This window comes from Alligator mississippiensis, chromosome 1 (assembly GCF_030867095.1).
Source record: "Alligator mississippiensis isolate rAllMis1 chromosome 1, rAllMis1, whole genome shotgun sequence".
Classification (NCBI taxonomy): Eukaryota; Metazoa; Chordata; order Crocodylia; family Alligatoridae; genus Alligator; species Alligator mississippiensis.
Window position 1 is genome coordinate 252,476,279 of NC_081824.1, and position 27,510 is coordinate 252,503,788.

Genomic DNA, 27,510 nt, shown 5'->3' on the forward strand with positions numbered 1-27,510 from the left:
TGTATCATAGTTGTACATAGCACCAAGTTCTCTCTTTTCTGGGGTTTAGAAGCAACTTAAATTGAGCAGCTTAATTCTCTTGTCAAATCTTGACTACTTGGAACTCGGAACTTTTCAGGAGACTAAAATCAGACTATTATCTCTTCTTGTTATCTTCATCTTTTTGCTTCTGCTATATGTTGAGGGAGGCACTTTACCGTGGACCACTTGTATCATGCCTTTGGTGCTGAAGGCCTGTCTTTTTTAATTCCTGGCCCCTTTTTATCTCCTCACCAACTGTTACTTTCACATGTGAAGTAGAAATGGAAGTCATGTATATCATGCAAAACTTAGAGCTATGGACCTACCAAATTCATGATTTTGCAATTTTTATGGAAACTGGGAATTTGGTAGGTTGCCTGTGGGGGGAAAAAGCCCATTCCTGCAAAAAAGCAGGAAAATGGCCAGCAAGCTGGGGGAAAGGGAGTGGGGATCTGCAAACAGAGGGAAGAAGGCCTGGCATCCTGAAGCATGTGGGAGAGAAAGAAGGGGAAGTTTTTCACAGCAAAGCATGGCAGGGCCCCCGCCATGTCTCTGGCTGAGGGGTCCCAGAAGTCCCATCTGCCCCAGAGATTGGCAGGTGTGGGGGGCCCTGCTGTGCTCTGCCGTGAAAATGGAGCCTGTTGCTTTGCTGGAACTACAGAAATATGGAGGCAGCCACCACAAATTAGGTAGGTCCCTACTTACAGTATCTTGGTAACGGCTGAACAAATGCCCACTAGCTTCCCATTGACACTTACTCAGTCCCCTTGAGATCAGCGAAGCTGGGAAGCAAAGTAGATGAAACCCTTTTTCAAGTAGGACAGGAAAGAACTGCAAATGGTTTCCCAGTCCCTTCCTTTTTCCTGTAAACCTGTAAGCTGTGCCTATGAGGAAGCTTTATGGTTTAATATGATTGTTACAGCTGTTCGGTATCTGACCTACCTGTTCCCCCTGTATTTTAGGGTCTGACACCCGCTCGTGCTGCTGAGATTTTGGCTCGAGATGGCCCAAACAGCCTCACACCTCCACCTACCACTCCTGAATGGGTAAAGTTCTGCCGGCAGCTCTTTGGAGGATTCTCCCTCTTACTCTGGATTGGAGCTGTTCTTTGTTTCTTGGCTTATGGTATCAAAGCTGCCTTGGAGGAGGAGGTGGATAATGACAACGTGAGTAGCCAGTGTACATATACTACTGTGGAAGGCTCATCTGAATTGTACTAGACATGCTGTTTTGTCTTGAGTTTAAACTTTCAGTCCAGGAACTCTTCCTGCAAACATAGGTTTTGCTCAAACTGATCCGTTTTCTTCTATTATTGTACGCCTTGAAAAGCTCAGTTCAGCCCACCAAAGATCCTTCCCATTAATGGAAGTAACTGTTGTTTCCTTGAATGTTAATTAAATCTTGGCTGATTTATGCCTGTTGATTTGTGCAAAAACTGCAAGCAGCTGTGCTCTAATGGTGGTATTACATATAATGCATGTAGTTGAAACAGACCCCTCAGCCATGACACATTTTCATTCCATTTTGCTTCTTGCAGTTGTACTTGGGTATCGTGTTGGCTGCTGTTGTCATCATAACTGGCTGCTTCTCCTACTACCAAGAAGCAAAGAGTTCTAAGATCATGGAGTCTTTCAAGAACATGGTACCTCAGGTATGAAATGTTTTATTTCCCTGCATTGTGGCCAGTTTAAATTTTGGTGTTTGGCTGTATACATGACTGGATTTCCATATGTTAAAAACAAAAGCTTCCTTGTTCCTCTGACCTTATGATAGCCTTGCTAATATACACTGGTTATGCTCTTTACTGAGCACCTCTACCATCCAGCAGAACACTTCTGCAGCTGGTTCTCTATTTGGCTTGGTTAGAAAGCACTTTTTAAACTTAGCTGCTGTAGAGAATAAAAATCCCATATCACATCTGACAATGGTGGAGTCATCATGACAACAGGAGCTATAATTTCAGGAAGAACAAGCCAGTGGGTTTTTTTCAATCCGATGCCCATCTAAGTGCATACCTTTTGACTGCTTGCACAACTATTTAAAAATATTCCCTGCCTTCTCTTTCTTATTATTAGGCATGTTGTTATTATTATCATTATTATAAAAATCTATTTTAAAGCAGTGTACCTCTTGACTACTTTGCAGCAAGCCCTTGTGATCAGAAGTGGTGAGAAGCTGAGCATAAATGCTGAAGGCGTTGTAGTCGGAGATCTAGTGGAAGTGAAAGGGGGAGACCGAATTCCAGCTGACCTTCGCATCGTATCCGCTCATGGCTGTAAGGTGGGTGCATCAAAGTGTCTGGGATCTTATGTTCTACTTATGGAAATCATGTTTCTAATTGACTGCATAGGATATCCTTTCATTATTTTTTAAGTAGTGGTATAGAAGTGCCTAGAATTCTAGTGTTTTTCACTCTTAATTTCTGCTTATAAGCGTAACTCTGATCTCCCCTGTGCAGGTAGACAACTCTTCACTCACTGGTGAATCAGAACCACAGACCAGGTCTCCAGACTTCACCAATGAGAACCCACTGGAGACCCGGAACATTGCTTTCTTCTCCACTAACTGTGTGGAAGGTATGTCATGTTCACAGTTTCTCAAATGTAACACTGGGGATTAGAACACTTAATCAGGAAACTTGAATAGCAACAGTAAACATGTAGGTGGTTCTCTGCTCCACACCCAAACAAGAATAGGATATTAGCTCCTAGAAAGGCTGTATCTAGTAAAAAGTCATACTACGTAGTAATTTAGTAGGGAAAGTTTAAAGCTGCTTCGGTATCTTTCTTGTTTCTCCTAAATGCTGTACTTCTGTTCCCTTAATTTGAATGAAAGAAAGCATCCTATCTGCTCATGGCTGTCAGAAAGTGTCTGGGATCTGGAGTCCTACTTATGGAAGTCATTTTTCTTTTTAAACAGGAAAAATAGGATCCCTGGCGATAGGCAACCCTATCCCTTCACTGGGGCTGGGTTAGCAATCCATAGGCAGAGCCCTTGATGTGGACAGGGACAAAAAAGGGAATTGTGGTCTGATAGCCTCACACTTCTCACTCCACAGTCAAACACACATACAGAGGCTTGGAACGGCTCCTTCCAGCCTGCTGGAGCTGAAAGTTCTGAGTCTGGCCTCAGCAAGTACTTTATTGCAGCTTGTCTCTCTCCTCCAGGCACTGCCCGTGGTGTTGTCATTAACACTGGAGATCGCACTGTGATGGGCCGCATCGCCAGTCTGGCCTCTGGACTGGAAGGGGGGAAAACCCCCATTGCAACTGAGATTGAGCACTTTATTCACATCATCACCGGAGTGGCTGTGTTCCTGGGCATCTCCTTCTCCATCCTATCGCTGATTCTTGAGTACACATGGCTGGAAGCTGTCATTTTCCTCATTGGCATCATTGTAGCCAATGTCCCCGAAGGTCTGCTTGCTACTGTCACGGTAAGTTCTTGGGGAAAGGCAGAGCTAACATCACTTAAAGCAGCTACATTTAACACTTCTCTAAGAAACCACACTACTGGATGTTCGAAGACACCGCCCTCCCCAGTTCAGTACAGGGTATCCTAATTGTAGAGTAGTATCCTAGGTCAAAGTGGCTCTGGCCAGAAAGCCGATGTTCATCCAAGAGACAGACATCATGCTTCTGTCTAGCATCCACTTATCTAGATAGTGGGTAACCCAGGTGCTGAGCTTAGCACAACTTTCAGGCTGTTTGGCAAGTACAAGTCAGTCCTAATTTGCCAAATAATGTTTAAAAATTGGCATAAGTATATTTACCAACAGGAACCTGCCATCTTTAGCTGAAAGGAACAAAAAGAAGTCCATCAGTTTACTCCCTAACATGCTGGAAAGCAGGAGACATTTGGTATATGGCTAGTAATCTTACTACCTCCAGCAGTTTTTTAGAATGAAAGGCACATTCTACCAACTTTTTTTTTTTGGCCTTTTGGCTGTGTTTGAATTGCTGGGAGGGAAGCATTAGGCCTTACATTCCTGGGTCTTTTCTTTCTTCTGTTTTGTTTTTAAACCATCTGAAATGTTACCCAGTTCTTCAAAAATCTCTTGCACTTGAGTCATGCTTTTACTCTATGGAGTGTCACTCTTTCTGGGCCCAGTGATATTTTGAGAATAATTTATGAAAGAGGAAATACGTACCATCTCCATTTAATACGGCTATAAATCAATGAGTCTCCCAACTGCCTAGTTAATGGAAGGGGTGAATGCTGTTTCTGGGGAAAAAAATGACAAGAATCTTCTGATACTTGGGCACTGTAGAACCCACTTGGTACACAAGCATTTATCTCATCCCATCTCTCCTCCTCCCCCAGGTGTGCTTGACACTAACAGCCAAGCGAATGGCTCGTAAGAATTGTTTGGTAAAGAACTTGGAAGCTGTGGAAACCCTGGGCTCTACATCCACCATCTGCTCGGACAAGACTGGTACCCTGACTCAGAACCGCATGACAGTTGCCCACATGTGGTTTGACAATCAGATCCATGAGGCTGACACTACAGAGAACCAGAGTGGTAAGAAATTTCACTTGGTACTTAGTCTCTGACTGAAAATGTATGACTTCTTGGAAAGCCGCCTCCTCTTGTTAACTCCCAAATTTTGTTACCTCTAACTAGCCAGGAGGACTCTTTGCATCCCAGTTTGCAGACTGTTAAAAGTTTTGGGGGGGTTTGTAGACTTCTTAGTAGATAAGAGTTCCAGGCTAATTTGTATGGACCTTCTACGTGCCCCCTGCTTCAAGCTATGCTTCTAATAAAATGTATACCTCTTGTTAGGCCAGTGAACATTGGAAAGATTACTCGCTATACTTGTACTGAGTTTTAGATTGATCCATGACCTTGATAAGATGTGGGTATTTTGCCAGGACCTATCAGCCTTGCAAGTAAGATCTTAGGGCACCTTTACACGTGCCCCAGGGTTGGGGGGAGGGGGCGCGCTCTAATTGAAGCAGCTCTCGGGAGCCACTTTAATTAAAGCACCCACAGCGTCTCATGCTTCAGCATCTTGTGCTTCAAAATGGCAGCAGGGGTGCTTTAACTAAAGCTCATTTGACACATTAAAGTGTCCCTGCTGCCAATATGAAGCAAGGGGACGCTGAATACACACGACACCTAGGCCGATTAGCACACTCCAGCAGACTTGATTAATTGAGTCTGCTCCAATGCGTGCTAATTAGCATGTGTCGGAGCAGGTGCCTGTCATGTGTAGGTGCTCTTAGTGTTTTACAGATACATTACACAATAGCTTTAAAATCCACTTTCTGAAGGCACCACTTTCCAGAGTTGTGAAATATATCCACTTAGCACTCGATTTCCACATGGGCTGTGAGTAGGGCTATGGCTTTGTCATATAAATTGACTTTGAAGAAACCTTTGTGATGCCTCCTGTCACTCGGAGTACATTTGGTCATGGGAGATGCAGTTCCACCAGGGGTGTTGGGCTGTAGAAAAGAATGGGGACATCCACCCTCCAGACTACAACTCCTGGGGACAGTGCAGTCCAATAGGGAAGCATGCAGCCCAGCAGGGAAAGGTTACTGCTTAGCTGTTGCAAGCCTGCTTTAACTTACGAATATGGTGCTTTTATTTTTGTTGTTGTTGTTTTTCTGCCATGAAATCTTAACTACCAGGCCAAAATTGTAGACTTCACTGAGAGAGCCAGAGCGTATGTAGCTAGTAATTTGTTTGGTTGAGACAGCAGAACTTAGCAGACTAAGCAGAAAGTCTCCTTCAGCTCACCGGTATCAGTCCTGATTCTGCCCCTGCTGGATATTCAGAGACCATTGCACAAAGAGTGATGTGGAAGACTGCCTTTCCCCAGGCCTGAATCTCACTTGTCCAAACCAGTTTGGAGAGCAGCTTGGTCTGGCCCACGCTAGTACTTCAGCTACTTAATACCAGTGCAAAGCTATAAATGCAAGGCATTATTTGGAAGCACTTGAGTTCCAACGATCAGCCTGATTATAGTAGATATAAACCAGCATTTGTTCCTGAAAGAAATCTTCCCAGCTTATCAGTCAAATGTTTCCTTCTCAACTAGCAGTTGGCTTCTTAACAGCCTTTTGCATAGTCCTTGCCTCTCAGGGAAAGCATGTTAGATTTGTATCTTTTGAAGCTGTTCCACAGTCTGTATGGGGTAGATGCCTTAAGCATCATTCTTCAGAAATAACTATTAGATCTATTTTCCATGTAACTGGGTAAAAGGAGAGCAGTGGTAAATCCAGGAAGGGAACCTATAGAGAGGATTCCTGTATCTGATCTGTGGAAGGAGGAGTTGTATGTCTTACTAAATTGCTTACCTTGGCCAGTCTGACCTACCAAAAACAACTAGCTTTGAGTAGAATCTAGATGATCCTGGCCTGTTTTTGCACTTGGTTACACTTTCTCAGGCATTTCAGTGCTTATGCTTTGCTCCCTGGATTCGTCAACTCATGCCTAGTTTCAACCTAGAAGCAGTGGAGTCAGCCCAGAACTCCAGGAGGACCAAAGTGAGCTTTCCCACATTGAGGTCAAAAAGGTTCAAGACTTTGCATCTGAGTTTAACAAAGCCTTTTAATGGACTAATTTGGCAATTTCTTTCCCCTCCCCCTGTTTGCAGGTGCCTCCTTTGACAAGAGTTCTCCCACCTGGAGTGCATTGTCCAGAATTGCAGGTCTTTGTAACCGTGCTGTGTTCCAAGCAAACCAAGAAAATGTACCTATTCTCAAGGTGAGTCTGGCAAAAGCATCAGTCTGCTGATTAGCCATTTCTTTTAGGACTTGTTGGATACAATTCTAGTGTCCCTGGTTTCTTTGGAGGAGAGGGCCAACCTCATCCGCACCCACAAAGGAAACCTTGGGGAGACCTGTGTTCCAGGCAGAGAGGTAGTTCTGGAAGGGGGTTGATGCATAGCTGTAGCATCAACTTTTATGCCTTCAACCAGTTAGAACACAGGTGGACCATGTCAGGGGTTTGAAATATGCTAGAGGAAGGTCTTTGTGGGCATCTTGGTGGATTCTGGAATAATGAGGAAATCCCAAACAAGCTCAGGGACACCATGATTATGACAGTCTGACTGTAGAAACTACAGCGATATCGCTTTGCTCTCCACCACAGGCAACATCATTGCAAGAACCCTTACAGTGTGAGTTTAGAGCATCAGTTTAGGGCACTGACATGATCTTCATAGCTCGCCAGCTGCAGGAGAAATGCCAGGAATAACATAAGTCTCTCTATATATGGCCTTCTTTGACCTCACAAAAGCTTTGGACTCTGTCAGCTGAAAAGTGTTGTGCAGGATCCTTCTGATGTATGGATGCCCATTGAAATTTGTCACCATTCTCTGCCTGCTCCTGACTGTATGCAGGCTCTCAGTAATGGATCCATCACAGATCCCTTTGATGTTAAAAGCAGGAGTTAAGCAAGGGTGTGTCTCATCGCTCCAACTCTCTTCTCAATATTCCTTGCTGCGATGCTGTATCTGACTACCAACAAGCTTCCAGCCAGAGTGGAGCTAAACTACCAAACGGATGGTAAGCTGTTTAATGTAAGCTGACTTTGAGCCAAAAGCAAGATCACTCCAACTTCAATCAATGAGCTCCAGTACACTGATGATACCATAGCGTGTGCTCACTCAGAAGCAGATCTTCAGGCGATCATCGACATTTTTACCAAGGCATACAAGAAAATGGGACTGGCGTTTAACATGCAGAAGACTAGGGTCCCCCATCAACAAGCTCTTAATGAGCAGTCCCCAGCTCTGATAAATCAGATCTATGGTGAGACTCTGGAAAACGTTGAGTATTTCCTGTACCTCAGAAGCCATCTCTTGCAGAGAGAACTACCATCAACACTGCCTGCGGAAAATCCTTTGAATCCAGTGGGAAGACAGACACACCAACTTTGGTGTCCTCCTGCAAGCAAACGCCAGGAGTATTGAGGTGACGATCATCTGATATCAACTTTGTTGGCCTGGCCATGTCATCCAATTGTCCTACTGCCGATTCTCAAAAGAAGCTTTATTCTCCGAACTCGGCCAAGGCATATGCTCAAGAGGAGGGTGGAGACAGTGCTTCAGGGACATCCTCAAGGCCAACTTAAAAAAAATATAGCATCATTGTCAGCTCATGAGAGACTATCGCCCAGGACTGCCCCAAATGGAGGGAGAGTCTGCAGCAGGGATCCTCCATACTTTGAAACCTCACAACAACAATAACAGGAGATGGAATAGTGGGAGGAGCTTAAACCATGTATAGTAGACCAAATCAAGAATCCAGTGCTGCCCACCCCACATGGAAACACATGTCCAAGCTGCAGTAGAGCCTGTCAATAGGCCTCGGTCATCTTCATACATACATTCATCTTTGACTGTGAGGGATTGCTGGAAAGAAGAGCGTGCCTAATCCTCCATCGAACCATTAATTCCACATGGAGAAGAATGTAGTGGGTGTTGCATGCTAAGTTGCAAGCAAGCCTTGGGCTGAAATAGCTGTAAACAACTAAATAGCTGCATAGTAGATCAGTAGTTCTTCTTGTATCCAGGTTCTTTATGTAACAGGTGTTAGTCTTGTTGCTTGGTGAGATCTACTCTGACTATGTAGTGATGAGGGTGGCAGAAGAATTGTGCTTGACTATTTTCCCATTGCAGCCTTGTGATGAATCTATGTCCTCATTGTAAGGCCAGTCATTTACCATCAAAACTTGGGAGCTAACAAGTATTTTTTCTTCCTGCTTCTTGCAGCTTTAGAAGCTGTCAGATTTCTCTGATGTATTACCTGCATGCCACAGAACCTTGTTAGGTTGTAACAGTCCCTGCATTGTAGGAGAGAGATTTCTATTTCTGATTTTGCTTAGAAAACCAGTGTTCTCTCAATTTGTAAGGCCTGTCTCTCTTTCTCCTCAAACGCAGTATTTGTGGCCAGTGCTGGATAATGAATTAGTTATCCATCATTTCTCTGCTGTCCAGAGCAGTTTCGTGTTGAAACTGGGCTGTGTCCAAGATGAATAGGCCTTGTTTTATATAAGCTCTTATGGGCTTAATCTGTGAAATTTTGCTCTTTTTTTTTTTTTTTTTAACAGAGAGCAGTTGCAGGTGATGCCTCTGAATCTGCACTTTTAAAATGTATTGAATTGTGCTGTGGTTCAGTCAAGGAAATGAGGGGAAGGAACCCCAAGGTAGCTGAAATCCCATTCAACTCCACCAACAAATACCAGGTAAGAGCATGGCCTCTTTTGGGAAGAGGAGCATTTCCTTGCCTGACTTTACTGATTAAAGAAGCACAGAGAAAATGTCTTGGTTTGTTTCTCACTGCACTACAGTAGGGTTGCATAAGACTTTATTATGATTTGAGGTGTTTCTGATACAATCTTGGCTTATGTAGGCTGTGTGAAGGGAGTCTCAGTGAGGCTGAGCCCAGGGACTGGATGAATTGGAAATATGACCTTAAAGAGAAAATACATTCAGTTCTTCATGTCCCACTCAGCTGAGCAGAAGGCGGTTTAGATCCCATGTATCATGTGCAAGGCTGAGTGGGCATTAGGCAGTTAGTGTGGCTAAGTGGGAAAATGTTCCAGGTTTGGTGCTTTTAGACACAAGGGCTGAGGCTTCCTTGTTTTCAAAGCATCTAAGACTGTAATCTGTCCTTCTTCCCCCACCCAGCTCTCTATTCACAAGAATGCTAACGCCTCTGAGTCCTGCCACCTCCTGGTGATGAAGGGTGCACCCGAACGGATTCTGGACCGCTGCAGCTCCATTTTGATCCATGGGAAGGAGCAGCCCCTGGATGAAGAGATCAAAGACTCTTTTCAAAATGCCTACCTCGAATTGGGAGGCCTCGGGGAGAGGGTACTGGGTAAGGAAGAGCAGCATGCCACCAGTGATTGTGCCTTCAGATATGGTGCTGTGGAAGCAGTGTAGGGGTCATGGGCATTTCTGGCAATGCAAGTCTGCACACAACTCGTAAGGACAGTTCAGCATTGGCTAGGGGGAGCTACCACCTTTTGGCATGAAAGCGCAACCCATATGGATGCTGGCTGGCTTCATTCTTCCCCAGCAGCCCAGTCACTTGAACCAAAATGAAACCATGTGTTGTAGATCATGTGCTTTTCATGAGCTGCTTTATATGAGACCTGTTCCATTTCCTGATGCTGTGGAGCACTCAAGCACCTGATACTGACACCTAGATAGCGGTTTCAAAAAATTAGAGCATGGCTGCTGCTGAGTATCTCTGAATAACATTGACAGAACTCAGCCTTACAAAGACCTGCCATCATTAACCCATTGTGAGAGCACTACCGGCACTCGGCCCTAGTGATACCAGCTTCATGTCATGCAAGAATGAAACGAGCATTGGTTTTGCTCTGTTGCAGGTTTTTGTCAATTAGCTCTGCCAGACGACCAGTTCCCTGAAGGCTTCCAGTTTGACACCGATGATATGAATTTTCCTGTCGAAAAGCTCTGCTTTGTTGGGTTAATGTCCATGATTGACCCACCCCGTGCTGCTGTGCCAGATGCTGTTGGCAAATGCAGAAGTGCTGGAATCAAGGTAGCTTTTCTTGTGCTTCAGGGAAGCCTACACACACAGGTTGCAGAAGTCCAATTAAAGAGGCGTAGAGGGTGCTCTTGTGTTGCTGTTACACCTAGGGTGACTCCAGGATCTTTTATCTGGAAAAGTGTAAGAGAAGCCAAAGCAAGTTCCTCTCGACAGTACACCGGTTTATGGGGATATTATCAATTGGGCAACATTACCAAGAGCAGCTACATATAGCAGCAAATACACAGACATACTCACTACCAAGTAGTGAAGACACAGGCCCCTCAGATGGTTTGAGGCAAGCTCCAGACTCCCACCCCTGTGTCTGTGGGATGAAGTTTTATACAGCTCAAGTTCAAATTTCTGTATTCAGACCCATTTGTCTGAGAGAACGATCTCTTGGCCAATTGATTATGAAGCAAGGAAACTTGAGCCATGACCTGTGACCATTGTTCTTTCCTGGGGTTTTCTTATCATTGGGTTTGATCACTGGCCTATGCATTTCAGCTTCCTTGATACTGTCCATCACCATCCACATTTTCTCACATGCCAATCATTGAGATTCAGACTGACCTGCTTTTGGGATCAGAGTATCTATGAGTAGGAATGTAATGGCAGACCCAGCACAGCAGAAAGGGGTGATGGGTTATACAGGGCTCCCCAGCATTGCTGAGAATACTGAAGCCTAGGAGAGGGGATCAAACCAAAAAGACTTCTAAACTTGAAAGCCCTTGGAGGTGGCTGTGCAGCTTTTCCAATCCTGTTTCACTCTGGGCTGCGATTGAGGCTGGAAGATGCAGATTCAGTGACGAGCTTAGAGCAATATGAGAACAGACTGAAAAAAAACTTAAGTTAGCCCAGGCATTCCACTAGTATTATACCTCCCATTGCACTTCAGGCTTACCTCCCAGATACACCTCAAAATTGCTACTTTGCTTTTTTAAGTGCATGCTCACAGCAAAACTCATTTAGATTCAAATCTCAGGAAAAGTTTCCTGTCAGAATGGTGGGAGGCTGGGACATGCTGCCCCGTGGAGCTGTTGAATCTCCATTGGTGCAGGTTTTTTCATTTGATGGGATGGGAGTTAGGAATAACCCATCCTGCATCTATGTAGGGGGTTGGGCTTGCTTGCCTTTGAGGTGCTTTCCCATCCTGTGAGTCTGTGGTAAGAGTATAGGTCAAAGAGGCAGTCTTTTGAGGCCAAAGGGTCCTGGTCAGTTTTCTGCATTCCCTAGTCTGTCTGCCCACAGTTCCCCTTCAAAGTGAGAACCAAGCATCCCCAGCACCTTGAGCACTGGACCCAAGGAATCTATGACCACAGAAGCAAACTTTGCCATCTTCCTGCATGTGTCATGTCGCAAAGGGCTCCAGTCCTTGCCCTGCCTGGTACTGCTCTGCAGCATAGGTTCAGGCCTCATGGCAGTCTACTGTTTGCATTCTAGGTTATTATGGTTACCGGAGACCATCCAATCACAGCCAAAGCTATTGCCAAGGGTGTCGGCATCATCTCTGAGGGCAATGAAACGGTAGAAGATATCGCTGCTCGCCTGAACATCCCTGTGAGCCAGGTCAACCCCAGGTATTGTGGAAAGCCTTCTTTGAGAGAGGGCAAGAAATGGCAAAGAACAGTCTGAGAGGAATATGCACTGCTTTTCCTCCCCCTCCCAGATAGCGCACAGCTAACAAGTCCATCTCATAGAATCATAGAAGTAGGGTCGGAAGGGACCTTGTAGATCTTCAGGTCTGACCCCCTGCCTGGGCAGGAAGAAAACTGGGCTCAAATGACCCCAGCCAGGTAGGCATCAAGCTGCTTCTTAAAGACCCCCAGGGTAGGAGCCAGCACCACTTCCCTTGGAAGTCAGTTCCAGATCCTAGCCGCCCTAACTGTGAAGTAGTTCCTGCGGATGTCTAATCTAAACCTACTCTCCAACAACTTGTGGCTGTTATTCCTTGAGTATAATCTCTGCACATTGTGTTTCTTTGATATTTGTCACATGCCTTGAGAAATGTTCACAGGACTTGCTTTGAAACTAAACCCTGCGCATGCACTTTGAGCATAAATTGAAAGGGTGCTGACTCCTCCCCACTAGTGCTGTTAACTGTAGCTTGAACGGTAGATCAAAGCAATCTTGAAAGAAATTTACCAGATGAATAGCTGGCATAATGACCACTGAAGATACATTTAACATTAAAGTTAATTGGGGCTTCAGTGGTTTGAGTTCTTAAATGGGGACTTGGTTCAGTTTTGACCCAGGAGTTGTGTATAGCTAAGCTTGTTTTATAATGTTAAAACAACTCATTAAAGAGGTCATGGAAAAACTTCTTGGAGAAAATGACAAGTCTGGTTTTCGTTATCCAAGCTGAGTAGACTAAAAATGCAAACAGCATGAATAATCAAATGGAGAGGGAAAGGTTTCTCATTCTGGAACATTGGGAATCCAAGCTGAAATGGTCTCTAGATTTTTATTTTTTTTTTCACGTCCCAAGATGAACATGCTTAAAATATTAAAGCCTGAGACTGCCCTTTCTGCTTCCCTCCCCTCATCTCTGTCCCGTACCTCTGGAGTACCAGGCTAGTTTGTAGTAGACAGAGGAGATGGGAAGGGGTGTGGGTAGAGGAACTGACCCGGAGAGTGACTTCAAGCAAAGATAAAGGCATCCGATTCTCATTGCAGAAGTCCCTTGCCCCTCATTGGTTAACACCTGCATTCACCCTCCCATGCCGAATTCAAATGTCTTCAGAGAATTTGCTCTTGGCATGAGCTGGTGGGTTGTAGGGGCAGCCCAGCAGCCTTGTCATTTGGCCTGGCCCAGACTGTTTGGATTGGAAGGGTGCCACAGAGCTTGTGAACTGTGAATAGACAGTCTAGAGTGAACTGGGAATGGCAGAAACTCTGCTAGATTTTTTAGGGCAATTTCATGACTCTCCATTACATAGTAATGAATGGTTGTCAGACCACATGACTGACATATTGGCAGCTGGCTGTGAGGCTGGGCAGGAGGGGTTTTTCCTCTCGGGTTTTTTTCCCCTCTGCTGCCTCTGTGTTGCTAGCTACACACATCATCCATTTGATCCCAAGAATGCCAGAATGAATGGGAGCTGGGATTCTGATGTAGTAAGGCAAAGGGACCAATCTAGCCATACCAGACACATGGGCGAGTGCAGTATGTATGCACCATGTACTAACAAGTAGAAGGGACAAGGAGGAATGGTCATGTGTGATCTTCACGCCCCTGAAACCTGAAGCTCTTTTCCACTGTTACCCAGGCTCAGCTGTTCAACATGGGTACTGACAGATGGGGGGGGGGGGGGGGGGGGGGGTGAATGGCGCTTTATTTTCAGCTCAGCGCACCCCCTCACTGAACGCAGTGCATGCCCAGAAGAGTCATTGTGTCAGTTTGACCCAGCATCTATATAGATCATGCACTTCAGCGGGGCTTTTTGATGCTTTTATCCGATAGCCGATTGAATCAGTTATCTAATAAATGCCAAAAAGCCCTGAGGAAGCACCCGATCTATACAGAGTCTGGGGAGCCAGGTCAAACTAATGTGGTTCCTCTTCAGGTAAAACATTGTGTGTTGTTTGAGTTTTTTCCATGTCTGTCAGAGGTGCTAAAGTTTACCTTCTTTGAGCCTGGTCTGGGGTTCCTATTCCTTGGGGAACAACAGAGTTTGGAATTAAAACCCTTCTTTGCTGTGGTGTCTCCAGAAACCTGGGCAGAGGCAAGATTGCTCCTGTCCCTCACAGTGCGGTTCCCCATTATCCCATTGTTTCTTTGTGCTCCCTGGATTATCTATCTGTTGTTTCTTTTGCATTTTGAATATAAATACTTTAAGGGGAAGTACCACTTGTTTCTGCTAGGTACTGCATTGATCCTGTTTTGCGATTGGGACTTCAGCATTAAAAAAAAAAAGTCATAAAAGGCAAAGCTCACTGATACCTTTTTTTCCTTCTTCCTGGATTCCAGGGATGCCAAGGCCTGTGTTGTTCATGGTTCAGATCTGAAGGACATGACCTCTGAACAGCTTGATGATATTCTGACTCATCACACAGAAATCGTCTTTGCTAGGACATCACCTCAGCAAAAGCTGATCATTGTAGAAGGCTGCCAGCGACAGGTAAGAGGGGCAGGAGACCTGCAGTTTACACCTCTTAAAGCCACTGGCTTAGACTGCCAAAACAAGCTCCATCACAGCACATTCTGAATCATTGAGGTCTGAGCATCCCTCCCTGCTCTGGGTAGTGTGCCATCTGCCTGACTATGTTGTGTTCCCTTCCTCCACCACAGTATAGCCATGACTGCAGAAGTGTCTTGTGATGCTGGTCTGAGCCATAAGTAGGTACCCATGGCATATACCCTGTATGAGCATGGGCACTACAGGCAGACCACAAAGTGTGTTCACCTTGAGATGAGTGCCGTACATTCTTTCAGGCCTCTCCTACACAGGATAACGGAGCTTGTTCAAGTTTTAATGTCTAGACACTCTGGGGGGAGGGTGGAATATTTAACATTCCTACCACCTCCACCCAGCATGAGAAGCATCCAGCCTGCTTTTCCAGAGAAAGCAGTGAGGCCTGAGCATTTGTTGGCTTTAGGGACATCCAGGCCTCTTCCTTAATGCAGAAAGGCAACAGGGATCCCAGATAATAGAAACCCTTTCTTTTGCACTAAAGGTGCTGTCTGGAAAACAAATCATGGGCAGGACAAGTCTATCCTGGAGGGTGGAGGGGAACCACCTCCATTTCCTTTGGGAAACGGGGACCCTAAAAAGAACACTATTTGCATGTGTTAAGAACAGGAGCTTGTTAAAAGAACTGAGATGTTTTCCACCTCTTCTGATCTGTATGTAGGGTGCGATTGTAGCTGTCACTGGTGATGGTGTGAACGACTCCCCCGCTCTGAAGAAAGCTGACATTGGTGTTGCCATGGGTATTGCTGGCTCTGATGTCTCTAAACAAGCAGCTGATATGATTCTGCTGGACGATAACTTTGCCTCCATTGTGACTGGTGTAGAGGAAGGTGAGCTGCTGACTGCAATAGCAGAATGGACATCCAGATGCTCATTGAACTTAGCGCTGAGTGGCACATTGGCTTATCATTCACTTCTACAGTATAACTTACAAGGTGTATGCTAGAAAGGGGTTCTTCCCAGACTCATTGGGATCACCTATTCTTCCTGTGTATCCTGGATAGTTAGGGTGGCCAGCCTGTGGCACCTGTTTATGTGTGGCATGCACACTGCAGATTCACGAGAGGTGTTGCTTGTCTTGGCCACTTTCGAGGGGTCCAGGCCAATGTGCAGAAGTGTAGCTAAGAAGGCAGCCCCACAGCCTGTTTGAGTGACCATTTCCTGACCAAGCTAGCTGTCACATCTGCAAAGAAAGCCATCAACATGTCTAATCAAACTAGGAATAAGATTCAATTAAACAGAGCACAAAGCCTAAAAATAGACATTATAAGGGAAAACTATATAAAATAATCCAAATATACTAGAGCTTATAGTAAGTAATGTAACTAGATGTATTAGATGCTGCTGTTCTATAATATATCTATTTTTAAGTTTCTAGAAAAGTTGCTAAAAAAGACTTGTTATGGAAGACCATACATTTGGGAAAGAAAAAACAGAATGCAGGCAAACAGTATTCTGTAATGATGAAGGAAGGAGATAAGAATCCCTCCCTCAAAGTATAATTTTCACAGAAACATAAATCCCAACTAAGTGACAATCTTTCATATCCACAGGAAAACTGATTCAGTCCAGTTCCAAAGGTTTGGGGCAGGCAGCTCATCAGCAAAAAGGACAGGAAGCAGAATGCAGTGCAAGGAGATCCCACAGGGAGCCCAGGATAGGAAGGAGAGGATCAGAGTGGCACTTGGAGAGGGTGTGGGACTAATTTGTTGCAGGCCTGCCAAAAAGGTTGGCCCTCTGGGGCTATATAGAATTTCCCCATCTGTACTCCCAAACTGGGGTCTGTAGCTGTGGGAACAAGGCCTCTGAATGTAACCTGGATATTCATCTCTCCAAACAGAAGTGAAATAGCAGACAGTGCAGCAGAAGGCCTGTCACTGCGGCCCAAGCCACCTCTGAAGGGTGTTAGGTTTGATAGGGCATTGGCAGCTGGAAGTATATTGGGGATGGGACTTGCCCACAGAACCTGTTCTCTGAGCTCCCCATTATGATGAGGAATTGTCCCATCGACTATGCCACAGAATACCCACCTTTTCATTGTGCTGCATTTCTGCTTGGAAGGGTGCATGGGGCTAGTCGGTCTGCATTCAGTGCAGTAGCAGCCATGTACACGCTTGGAAAAGAAAGGCTTCTTTGAGAAGCCTGTCTGTCACAAGGTGGTAAAGAGCCTGTGCTTGCTTCTTCCTAGGTCGTCTGATCTTTGATAACCTGAAGAAGTCTATTGCTTACACCTTAACCAGTAACATCCCCGAGATTACTCCTTTCCTGATCTTCATCATTGCTAACATCCCTCTTCCCCTGGGAACAGTTACCATTCTCTGCATTGACTTGGGCACTGACATGGTAAGTACTTCTCAGGACCTTGGAGAGTCCAGCTGTGGGACTCTGAGAGGGACGTGGGGTCCTAAGTATCTCTGGAGAACTTGATGGACTCATCCCATACTCCCTGTGATCAGAATGGATCACTCAATATTTTTTTTCCTTCCACAGTCCACTTACCTAACACCTGGGTGTTTAAAGCTGGGTGGTTTGCAAGGTGCTTCAGTCTCCTGCCCTGACAGGAAGCTATATGCAGACATAGCAGTGTTCCATCACTGTTATTTGGCACAGGCCTACTAAGCCTCTTTATCATAGAACGGAGATAGCAGGGATGTTCTCTTCCCCTCTAGAAGAGTTTCACTGTTCCCCCTTCTTTAAAACTCCTTTCACCTCACCCCAAAGGTCCCTGCCATCTCCCTGGCATACGAGCAAGCAGAGAGTGACATCATGAAGAGGCAGCCCAGGAACCCCAAGACGGACAAACTGGTGAATGAAAGGCTGATCAGCATGGCCTATGGCCAGATCGGTAAGCTACTGCTTCACGCTCTCCCTCCTCAGGGCTGAGCCCACCTCTGTTGGGTCAGGGTTGTGCTGGAGGGGGGTTCGCTGGTCTCCCCCTACTCCTGGAGGGTGCAGTGTTTGGGACCCATAAACCAGGCTCTCAGGCTTTTGAAAAACCCATGAATTTAGGCAGTAGCGCATGGGGTGGCTCATGCAGTTTCATCCACTGACTTGCTTGTGCAGTAATTTTGTCTAATTGCATAGCATGGCAAATTAGCTGGCTGTCAACCAGCTCTCCTCTGGCTCGGGCTTGTTCGGCAGGAACATAGATCCCATTGTTAGCTTAATTAGGAGTAAAGGATTCTCTCCAGAATACTCTGAAAAGCACCACAGCATTAGAGTTGATTAAAGGAAAGTACAAAGACCTGCCATAGTGCACATGCATAATTACAGCAGGTTTCAGAGCTTCAAAAATGCAGCTTCCAGGCAACAGGAGGTGAGGCTTGAAGAGAGCACAGTGGGAGTTTTATCTCATGTCCTTGAGGCAGGCTATCAGGCCTGCACAGCCAGGTGTAGAATACAAGTAATTCTGTAAGGTTGGATACAGCTCTTGGCCTGTGGAGGGAAATGTATGTCCAGCCACTGTCCAAAGAAGCTCGAGTTAATTGTAGAAAGTAATTTGCCTAGTGTGTGTGTGTGTAAAGGGGAGGGTGTTGCCTAGATTTTGCCTATAAAGGAGATGCAGATCCCTGGAAAATATTTGCCTGCCATCACCATGCTGCACGGCTTCACCTGGGGCTCTCCTTTTGATTTCTTCAGGCATGATCCAGGCCCTTGGTGGCTTCTTCACCTATTTTGTGATCATGGCTGAGAACGGGTTCTGGCCATCTTCCTTGCTTGGGATCCGGGTCCAGTGGGACGACCGGTGGGTGAACGACGTGGAGGACACCTACGGGCAGCAGTGGGTGAGTTTAAGCCCAAGTGCATCGGGGAGGGGGGAGCAAAGGCAAAAGACTAGTCCTTCCTCCTTTTTCTTGTGGCGATGCATAGATTTGGGCAGGGAAGCAGACATGGCAGCACACTGGTACTAACGTCTCTCTCCTCCCCCATGCCAGACCTATGAGCAGAGGAAAATCGTGGAGTTCACATGCCACACAGCCTTCTTTGTCAGTATTGTGGTGGTGCAGTGGGCAGACTTGATCATCTGTAAGACCAGGAGGAACTCTGTCTTTCAGCAGGGCATGAAGTAAGGAGTGGGGATTGGAGGTGGAATCCACATTGTCCCATAGCTGATGGTCACTGCTTCTGCTTACTGTTACTTTGTCGCCCCCCACCCCGCTTTGCCTAGTGCAGTGAAGTTAGGTGCATCAATAGACCCTGGATCCTTTTCTGCAACCAGAGGGAAGGCAAATCCTCTTCTCCAGTAGTAGCTATGACACTTTGGGAAGACCAGCATCCAAAAAGAATCAGTCCCAACTCCTGTTGTGAAGGGTGCCTTGAATGCAAGGGTGGGATAATGAAAAATAGCTTGGTACAAAGGGAGGGTGAAGCAACAGAGCTGTAGTTGCTGCCCAGAGGTCATTCAGGCTGAGAAGTCAGAGGTGACTGGCTCTGATACCAGCCAGTCACACTCTTCTGCGTCCTTGGCTGCTGGATCCAGAGACCTTTTGTGTCATTGACTGCCGAATCCATGTGCCTTGGTTTTGCCAGCCCCCATGAACATCTAGAGTTTTAACCTTTTTGTTGGCCTTTCCACTATGCATGTCCTCATGGAAGCCTACCCCCTTCATGTGGAAATTGGCATGTTTACAGAGGGCAGATGAGGAAAGTGACTTTTTTACCTTCCTCTGTAGTGGGGGTGCCTGGCCCTCTTTCTGGGTTCTCTTGAACATATACTCAACCTTTTGCAGAAGTAAGATGTTGGCTGCTTGCTTTTACCTGTGGGAGAATGGGTGTTATGTTTTGTGTCCAGGTTAATGGTAGTTCTAGTAAGAGGTTAGATTCTGGATTTGTATGGACTGGTTTATATTGGGGATGATCCTGTCTCAAGCGGGGGTTGGACTAGAGCAGAGATTCCCAAATTTGTTTCTTATTGTGTGCCCTCTTCTAGATTTGCCAGCTGCCCGCATACTCTTACCAGCATACATTTTATATTTTAACTCCTTCAATGCCCATTATTAACGGAAAATTAAATCCGCCCTTACACAATTTCTCCCACGTACCCCCAAAGATGTCTTTTGTAGCCCCAGGATACACACATCATGGTTTGGGGCCCCATGGACTAGATGACCTGTGGAGCCCTAGTTTTCTCTGATTCTGTGACTTGGTTCTAACTCCCCTCTCTATCCTAGGAACAAGATCTTAATATTTGGTCTCTTTGAGGAGACTGCCCTGGCTGCTTTCCTCTCATACTGTCCTGGAATGGATGTTGCTCTGAGGATGTACCCCCTGAAGTAAGTCCTGTAGCTTGATGTTTCGAATTCTGCTTCTCCCAATAATGGCTGTAGAGAATTGTGTGTTAAAAGGGGTATATACAGAGTAGATAAGATCTCTCCAGGAATTGGCATGAGCTTGTCTAGCTTAATCCACATCTGGAACTCCTTTCCTGGGCTAGAGAGATGTAGAAAAATCTCAGTGGACCACAGAGTCTACTTTCTCTGGTAGTTTATTTCTGCTAACCAGGAATCTACTTCCTCTATTCCTAAGTGTGTGACAGATTATGGGGAGCTGTTCAAGGCTGAGGGTTTTGCTAAATACAAAGTTAGACTGACATATCTGAACAGGGCAGTTCTTTGGTGCAGCTGCCAGGGTACTAGTATATTGTTTATTTACATTTTGGAAAGCAAATAACACCTTTGATGAAAAGCTAGCATTGTTCAACTTTCAGACACAGATCAGGCCTCCTTTGTTCTTAAGACAGCAAAGAACTGGGTGGCTGCTGCTAAAAATGAAATGCCTATTTACGCTTCTCTTGGCAACTGCATAGATAAAGGGATTCTCAGAGGAAAGGGTCTCCTGGTTCAAAGTGACTTGTGATTTGCGTAGAATTTGGGGTGGACTGTGGTTGTGTTTTTCTCCTTAAACCACTGCCCAGTAATGGCCCCCCGCAGTGGTGCCAACTTTGCAGGGCTTACTTTGTGGCATACCTGTCCCGTCCCTGTGTGCCATTTGGCCCCCTTCTACTCAATCTGTTGCTCGCCTTATTGGCCTCCTGTGTTCCCTGCTGCCTCCCTGATTTGCCATGTACCACATACAGAGGCTGCCTGTGCCACTTGTGGCATGTGCAGCATGGGTTGGCCACCCCAGTTTTGACTGAAGGTGGCAGGAAGTGAAGAGAGATGCCATATCTGAAATGGCATGGTAGATGGAAAAGCTGGCAAGATTCAAACTTGTTCAAAATAAACAGCCCCTTCTGCTCACAGATGGCATGTGGTCTCTGTGGGGTAAAAATTAGGACATTCATTTTTCATCCACAGAAGGTGGCATCCCCAGCCTGATGTGGAGGTGTTGCAAAGTCAGTTCTAGTTTAGCAAGGAGACTGGTACCAATAATATTCCGTGCAATTCTTGCATGCTAATCTCCCCTGTGACTTGCATGTGCTATGATCCTGTTCAGTGCAGCAAATCTTATCCAGGTACAAAGGTTGCCTTGGAAGTAAGTGCTCTTAGATTAATTTAGTAGGAGGAGCTGGCATTGAGGAGAACAAAGGTGTAGTGACACACCTTTCCCTGGAAACTTCATCTGAAATTGGATTCATCTTTCAGTAGGAAAATTCCATGATAATTCCTGGTACTGCCACTTCTCAGTTCAGCAGAAGCCCTTGTGGGAGGCCTGGCAGGCTTGGACTTGGCCCTCTTTTCATGATCTGTTCTAATTTATACCCTAACCATGACACTCTGAACACGCTGCAGAAAGATTGCATGCTGTCTGCATTCTCACATGGTGTTCCTCTTCCTCTGAACAGGCCAACCTGGTGGTTCTGCGCCTTCCCATACTCCCTCCTTATCTTTGTGTATGATGAAGTCAGAAAGTTCATCATCAGACGCAACCCTGGTGGTAAGAACATGCTGTTGACCTGTGTGACATGGTGCTAGTCTGGTGCTACGGGCCCCAAGCAGAAGTCTAATCCCCTTGTGCCAAGTGCCTTGTATGATGTTCTAGTCTCTTGGGGTGCCAGCACTGGAGGGAGTGGAGGGGAAATCTCACCCCGCTCCCTACTGCTGCCATTTCAGTTCAACTACCCTGTAGCTTGGAGGGGCTGGCATATGGCAGAGGCTGATGCCTTGGAGTTTAAGCTGTTGCCCTCTCTGTCTTTAAAGTGAGATTTGTAGCAAAAACCTTCTGCATTCAAGTAGCTGTATCCTATCCATTCCTACCTCACAAATTCAAAACAGGAACAATTCCAATTGAATTAATGGTGTTTAGGAATATCCCTGGAGCCCAGCTTTTCTAATAACATACAGGTTTCATGGCATTTGATGGGCTCATCTGAACTTGTCCTTTATTGCAGTTCAGGTCCCTGGAGTCCCCTGTTTTTGCTGCACCTTCCTGTTGCTGCCTCCTTCCCCATGAAGGGGCCATTATAGCTGAGCATATTGGCATACTGATATGCCCTGGGGCTGGCTGCTTCAGTCTAACCCTCTAAGCCCTGAAATCATAATCTGAAGAGATTATGAAATACTCTGTATGCAAAAGATGGAGATGGGGAAGGGTGGGACAGAAGTGTTTGTTTCCCATGCTAGAAAAGAATGGCTCGTGTTTGTTGAGTTCAAGGAAGTTAGTGGTGTTTGAAAGTTGCAAGTCATCAAGTGTGTTGAAAGACGTACATTACAGCAGGGTCACTTAATCTTTCCTTGACATCTGCGTGTGCTGCTGTATCTGAAGGGTGCAAGGGGCCACCTGCCACCAGAGACTGATGGCAACTCTTTCTTCCTCCTTTTGTAGGTTGGGTGGAAAAGGAGACCTACTACTAAAATGCTACAGTCAAAACATTCCAAGCACCACGTCGCCCACCACCGCCCCCACCCCCTGCCCTGTGTGTGTACTTCGTCTTTCGAATGCAGCATTGTGCCCTGGTAGGAAGGAGCAGAAGGACAAGGGAGAGCATGAAGAAACATGGACTGGAGGGGGAACGGGGGAGGGAGTGTCTGACACATCAGTCCATGGGGATGAAAGAGCAATTAGTTTTTATGTGCCTTTGTTTTTGTAAAAGGAAAGAAACTAAAGATTTTATATTGGGATTTTTACAAATAAAGATGGATTGTACAGGATGACTCTCATGCATGGTGCCGGTGTGGTCTAGAAATAGAGCTGTTGGCAACTACAGGGGAGCAGACGGGGGTATTGTGTAGTGCTAATGCTTGACCCCAGGAGCCCAGCCTGTCAGTGTATGCTAGGACCTCATCAGAAGAGCAGTGCTCTGCTCCATCACTGCCAGCTCTTATGTCAATCAGGCAAGAAGCCATATAGCTACTGGGTGCCACTAGCTTCCCCTAGCTCCCAAAGCCTCCTTCTCTGTCCCATACAGCCCAAGTTGCTTTGGCTGGGTTTTTTCATTCAGAATATGAATGAAGCCTTTGTCAGGCAACACAGTTTAGTGACAGCAGGGACATCTAGCTCCCTGCCATGCTATGGCACCTCCCTGCTATGGAAGGGTCTGAAGGAGGGGGTTCGGCAGGGGATAAGCAGACTTTCTGCCTCCTGATGAAACTTCTTAATCCCTCTGCAAAAGTGGGAGCCTTTTGGCTATTGCTATCAGAGGAGTGGCTACAGTGCTTTCAGCAACTGACCTGGGTGGGGGACGTCACCCCTCTGAATCTGCCTGCAGTGATCAGCTAATGCACTGGCCTTGGCCCTTGCAGCAAAATCTGCACAGAGCATGGGCATGTACAGGAGGGAAACCTCCATTTCAAACAAACCATACTTTGCCACCCTATCCAGTTCCTGTTGTGGCCTTATAGTGGAAAATGCAGGGCCGGAGGAGGGGGGAGGCCTGTTCCATGTCTGTACTAGCAGTTCCACAATGGGCCCGAACTTGTCCAGTGGGTTGCACAATTCTTCAGGCTTTCAAAAGCAATTAAGTGCAGATTCCTGCCATGGATTAACCCTTCCAATGGATCAACCCTTCCAATGGATTAACCGTTCCAGACTAACACCTCCACCCAAATGTCAGCTCCTTCCTTCTCTCCTCCCACCCCAAAAATCCCTCATAGGCAAAATCTCCAAGGTGCTACCCCCACCCTCTTCCCCTTGCTAGAATGCAGACTAGGGGCTAGGGGAATCCAAACTGCAACACCTAGAAGCTATATGACTTCTTGTTATGAGCCTGAATGACACCAGAATGCCGCCTTTATTGCAGGGCACTGTGTCCAGATGTGTTGTCAACCCTGCTTGTGCTTCAGTGGGTCTTGACCTCCCCCTTGCCCCATGGCTACCTGTGGAAAGATCATGCTAATTTAACCTGTATTTCTAGGCAATGAGCTCAAAGGCAAAGGAAGCCAGCTAAGGCTGGAGAAGTGGTGCATGCCTGGGAGGTTGAAGAACTCTTGAAGACCCTGGGAGGTTTAGTCAGGAGTTGCCATGTAATTGGATCACTTAATATCACCATTTGCTTCCCCTTTTCCCGGTGATGCTTGTCCCATTCCTGGTGTGCAATTTCTTCAAAAAGAACCAATACTGCAGCCAGTAAATCTGTGCTGTTGTGATAATGTACCTTGCATGAAGTCACCTTCAAAGGGCCTCGACAATAGACCTTTCGTTCTTGGTAAGGGTCACTCTAAAATCTTAGATCTCTGGATGCTTCTGGACCAGCTTTTGGTTTCCCTATGCTGTATTTTTAGCCGGGTATTTGTTAACATAGTTATGAGCTGCTGGAGACTTAAAACATTCTGACACTGAGCTGAAAAAGTAGAAACATCTGAATTTTCATGGAATCGCAGGGTTGGAACGAGACGTCAAGGGTCATCTAGTTAGTTCAACCCCCTGCACAGATAGATGCAAGATGCACTGTTCCTAAAACAGCCGAGACACGTGCCTCTTTTTCACTGAAAATCTATTGTTCTCAAGTGTATTTCTAAACCTGAGTGGTTACAGGAGCCAAGCAAACCTAAGCCCAAAATGTTATACTTCAGAGTTCAAAATGAGAGCAGCAGTGGTTACAGTAGTGGTAGGAATTTGGGACTATTTTAGGATAGCACGTCCGTGCATCCCTCAACAGGCAATCTTTTGTAAGCAGATTGGGCTTTGTGCATTCAGTATATCCAGCAACTGACTGTATTTATTCTTAAAGTCCCTATAAAAAAAATCCCAGGAAAACTTGATAAGGCAAATTCTATTAATAAACACCCTTTCTTGCAAAGGGCCTGGGCAGAGGAAGGCTTTGGGTTATTTTTCGTACTTTCCAAAATGCTCTTAATTTAAAATCCAAACTTGGCCTGCTTGCCTTTTTGTGGTGCAAAGTTCCCTAATGCCTTGTTGTCCACGGTGTTTCTGTGCCCCTTCCACCTTTGCTCCAGCTAAAGGCTCTCTGGCTTCACATTCTAAACATGGCCTGACCATGAATTAATTGTACAAGGGGTATGGCCCAGTTGACCCAGCCCACACAAGGCACCTTTCTAGGACAGAGCCTGTCTGTCTTCTCCATCACCGCAGGGGTTATTATGAGGCAGAGTTTTATTGGGACCTAGACCATTTCTGGTTTTGCATGTCAAATTTATTCTGGCAATGAATTGGCAGCTGTGGAGTTTGTACCACTTTCTCCCAGTTATGGTTTACACTAGCAACATAATGTGTAGAGGTCTCCCACTGTACAGCACATTGCAGTGGGGTCAGCTTAAGGTTGCAAAAGCAGTGTGATTAGTGAGGCTTGCATATAGGGGAAAAGATGCAATCTCTGGACCACTATAACATTAAAGGAATTTCTGATCACTGCCCTCTGGGTCCGCAGACAGCGAAGAGGATGGTAAAGGCACCGCATTAACAACACCCTGTTCGTCAAGAAGCTTCAAATGTCCTGAACTGAGGGACAGTTTTTTTAGGCTTTGACAGCTTATCCTAGTGCTAGCCAGCATCTCTTCAAGTCCTGACTGACCCCAGCCAGTTTCCAGTTCCCTATTTCCCCTCAACACTGGTTGCTGGAGACCCCTTGGTCCACTGAGAATATAATGTCAAGTTTATTACTATGTGCATTTTGAGACCATGGAATCCAGGAGGTGCCTCAGTCTCCTGTGGCAGCTTTGCCAAAATATTGACCAGGACAAGAGAGTCTTGTAGTGGTCTACAGTGCTAAGAAGGCACAGTGGGCAACTCAATGCCATCTTGATCTCTCATCAAACAAATAAGGGAAACCAGGCATGGTGTTCATGTCAATAGCATCTTGCCATCAGCAGTGTGGAAGGTAAGCTCTGTTTTAACCAGATTTTGGCTTATGACCAAGTCATAGCCTGGAACCAGCAGCTGCCCATGCCCACCTAACACCACACAGTCATCTGTTTAGGAACTGGAGCTCTGCTCATCCCCTAGTGTGCAGCCACCTCTGTTCTCCCCTTGCTTTTGTTTCAAACCAACTTTCTAATAATTCCCTTGTTCCCTAGTTCTAGGATTTTGAGATGTTAAATAGTAAATCTCTGTTTACTTTCACTTAGTTATTTTTATAGGCTCCTATCATATCTTCCCTTAGTCATCTTTTTTCTAAGATGGAAAGGCCCAGTTTATTTAATCTTGCCTTGTACAGAAGCCTCTCCATGGCTGTGATCATCCTTATTGCCATGTTCTCGACCTGTTCTACATTTTCTTTCACTATCTTCTGGTGTTGCCTTGGAGAGAGAAGAACAAACCAAACTTAGCATGCTGCATCTACATGACACACTTGTGTTCTGTGAGTGGCACACAAAAAAAAAAAAAAACCCTCTAAAAACTCATGAACCTCTGGAGGATGGAGAGCTAAGGAATTGTCTGAGTGCATGGGCCTGATAACTTGGCTTGTGAACTCTGCATCCTGGCCATATTGCAGCTTACAGAGTAGATGGACTGAAGAGAGAGATTCACTCACACAAGCTTATGTTACAACAGGCAGCTCTTTCCATGGGTTTCATGCTGAGCAGGGTTTCTTGGACACAATTTTGCAAGAGAATTAGTGAATGGTGCCCAAGCAGTAGCTGTATAAGTATATGAGAGGGAATGAACACACACCTCTTAGCTACCTTTATCAGTTATTCCTTCCAGTTGTCTAATAGGGTAACTGTAAACTTGCTCCCCTCCCTCTCCAAGGCTCTGAGGTCTCTGGCTCAATGAGACTATAGGATTCATCAATGTCTAGCAAGAAAAGTGGACATAAGGCCAGGCTTATCTGGCACAACGTGAGGTTAGGTGGAACTAGCAGGAAGGTTGTGTCTGCCCAGATTCAACAGGTGCAAGACCTTGAGCGTCGTCTGTCTGTGGAGCAGGCCAGAGAAGCAAAGCCAACTGCAAAGCTGGTTCCCCAGTGCTGCCTGATGAATGTGAGAGCCTGCATGTGCGTGACATCCCCTTTTATACAATTTATCCTCTTTGAATAAGGTTTTATTTGTTTCCAGCTCAAGGATTGGGAACATTCCAGGACATGCCAAGAATTCTCTGTTCTCAAGAGGTCACTCTGATGTGGGCATCGTTTTGTTGTTGTTCTAAAGAAACAAATCCTTTCTTTGCAAAATATGTTGCTGTGCTTTATCATCCAGCTGCCTGTGCAAGTACTTTGTGGTTACAGCCATGTTCAGCCCACTCAGGGCAAGGGCTAGTTCTGGCTTTGATTTGGTGAAAAGGTGATGTGCTGAATCTCTGCTTGGAAGGTCATGTGTATAGTATGTCACACAACTGTCTTGTGCCCACACAAGCATTTCTTAAACCCTACTTTGCCCTCTTGGTTGCAACCCTTCAGGCAGTCTTCAGTTCAAGTCCAGCTAGAACCACCCAGTTTCTTATA

At 45.8% G+C, this 27,510-nt stretch overlaps 1 protein-coding gene across 1 annotated transcript in view; it reads left to right on the plus strand.

Annotated features, from left to right (window-relative positions):
• ATP1A1 (ATPase Na+/K+ transporting subunit alpha 1) overlaps positions 1 to 22,822 on the plus strand; it is a 40,022-nt gene extending 17,200 nt beyond the window's left edge. Inside the window, exons 4-23 of the mRNA XM_006261470.4 lie at positions 984 to 1,187; positions 1,559 to 1,672; positions 2,167 to 2,301; positions 2,480 to 2,597; positions 3,189 to 3,457; positions 4,345 to 4,543; positions 6,627 to 6,736; positions 9,086 to 9,220; positions 9,666 to 9,858; positions 10,376 to 10,551; positions 11,983 to 12,119; positions 14,510 to 14,660; positions 15,394 to 15,562; positions 16,921 to 17,075; positions 17,454 to 17,577; positions 18,372 to 18,517; positions 18,668 to 18,798; positions 19,904 to 20,005; positions 21,517 to 21,608; positions 22,497 to 22,822. Of these exons, the coding sequence (XP_006261532.1) occupies positions 984 to 1,187; positions 1,559 to 1,672; positions 2,167 to 2,301; positions 2,480 to 2,597; positions 3,189 to 3,457; positions 4,345 to 4,543; positions 6,627 to 6,736; positions 9,086 to 9,220; positions 9,666 to 9,858; positions 10,376 to 10,551; positions 11,983 to 12,119; positions 14,510 to 14,660; positions 15,394 to 15,562; positions 16,921 to 17,075; positions 17,454 to 17,577; positions 18,372 to 18,517; positions 18,668 to 18,798; positions 19,904 to 20,005; positions 21,517 to 21,608; positions 22,497 to 22,525 (2,889 nt within the window). The 3' untranslated portion in view covers positions 22,526 to 22,822. The remainder of the gene's footprint in view (positions 1 to 983; positions 1,188 to 1,558; positions 1,673 to 2,166; positions 2,302 to 2,479; positions 2,598 to 3,188; positions 3,458 to 4,344; positions 4,544 to 6,626; positions 6,737 to 9,085; positions 9,221 to 9,665; positions 9,859 to 10,375; positions 10,552 to 11,982; positions 12,120 to 14,509; positions 14,661 to 15,393; positions 15,563 to 16,920; positions 17,076 to 17,453; positions 17,578 to 18,371; positions 18,518 to 18,667; positions 18,799 to 19,903; positions 20,006 to 21,516; positions 21,609 to 22,496) is intronic.
• Positions 22,823 to 27,510: the final 4,688 nt, after the last annotated feature.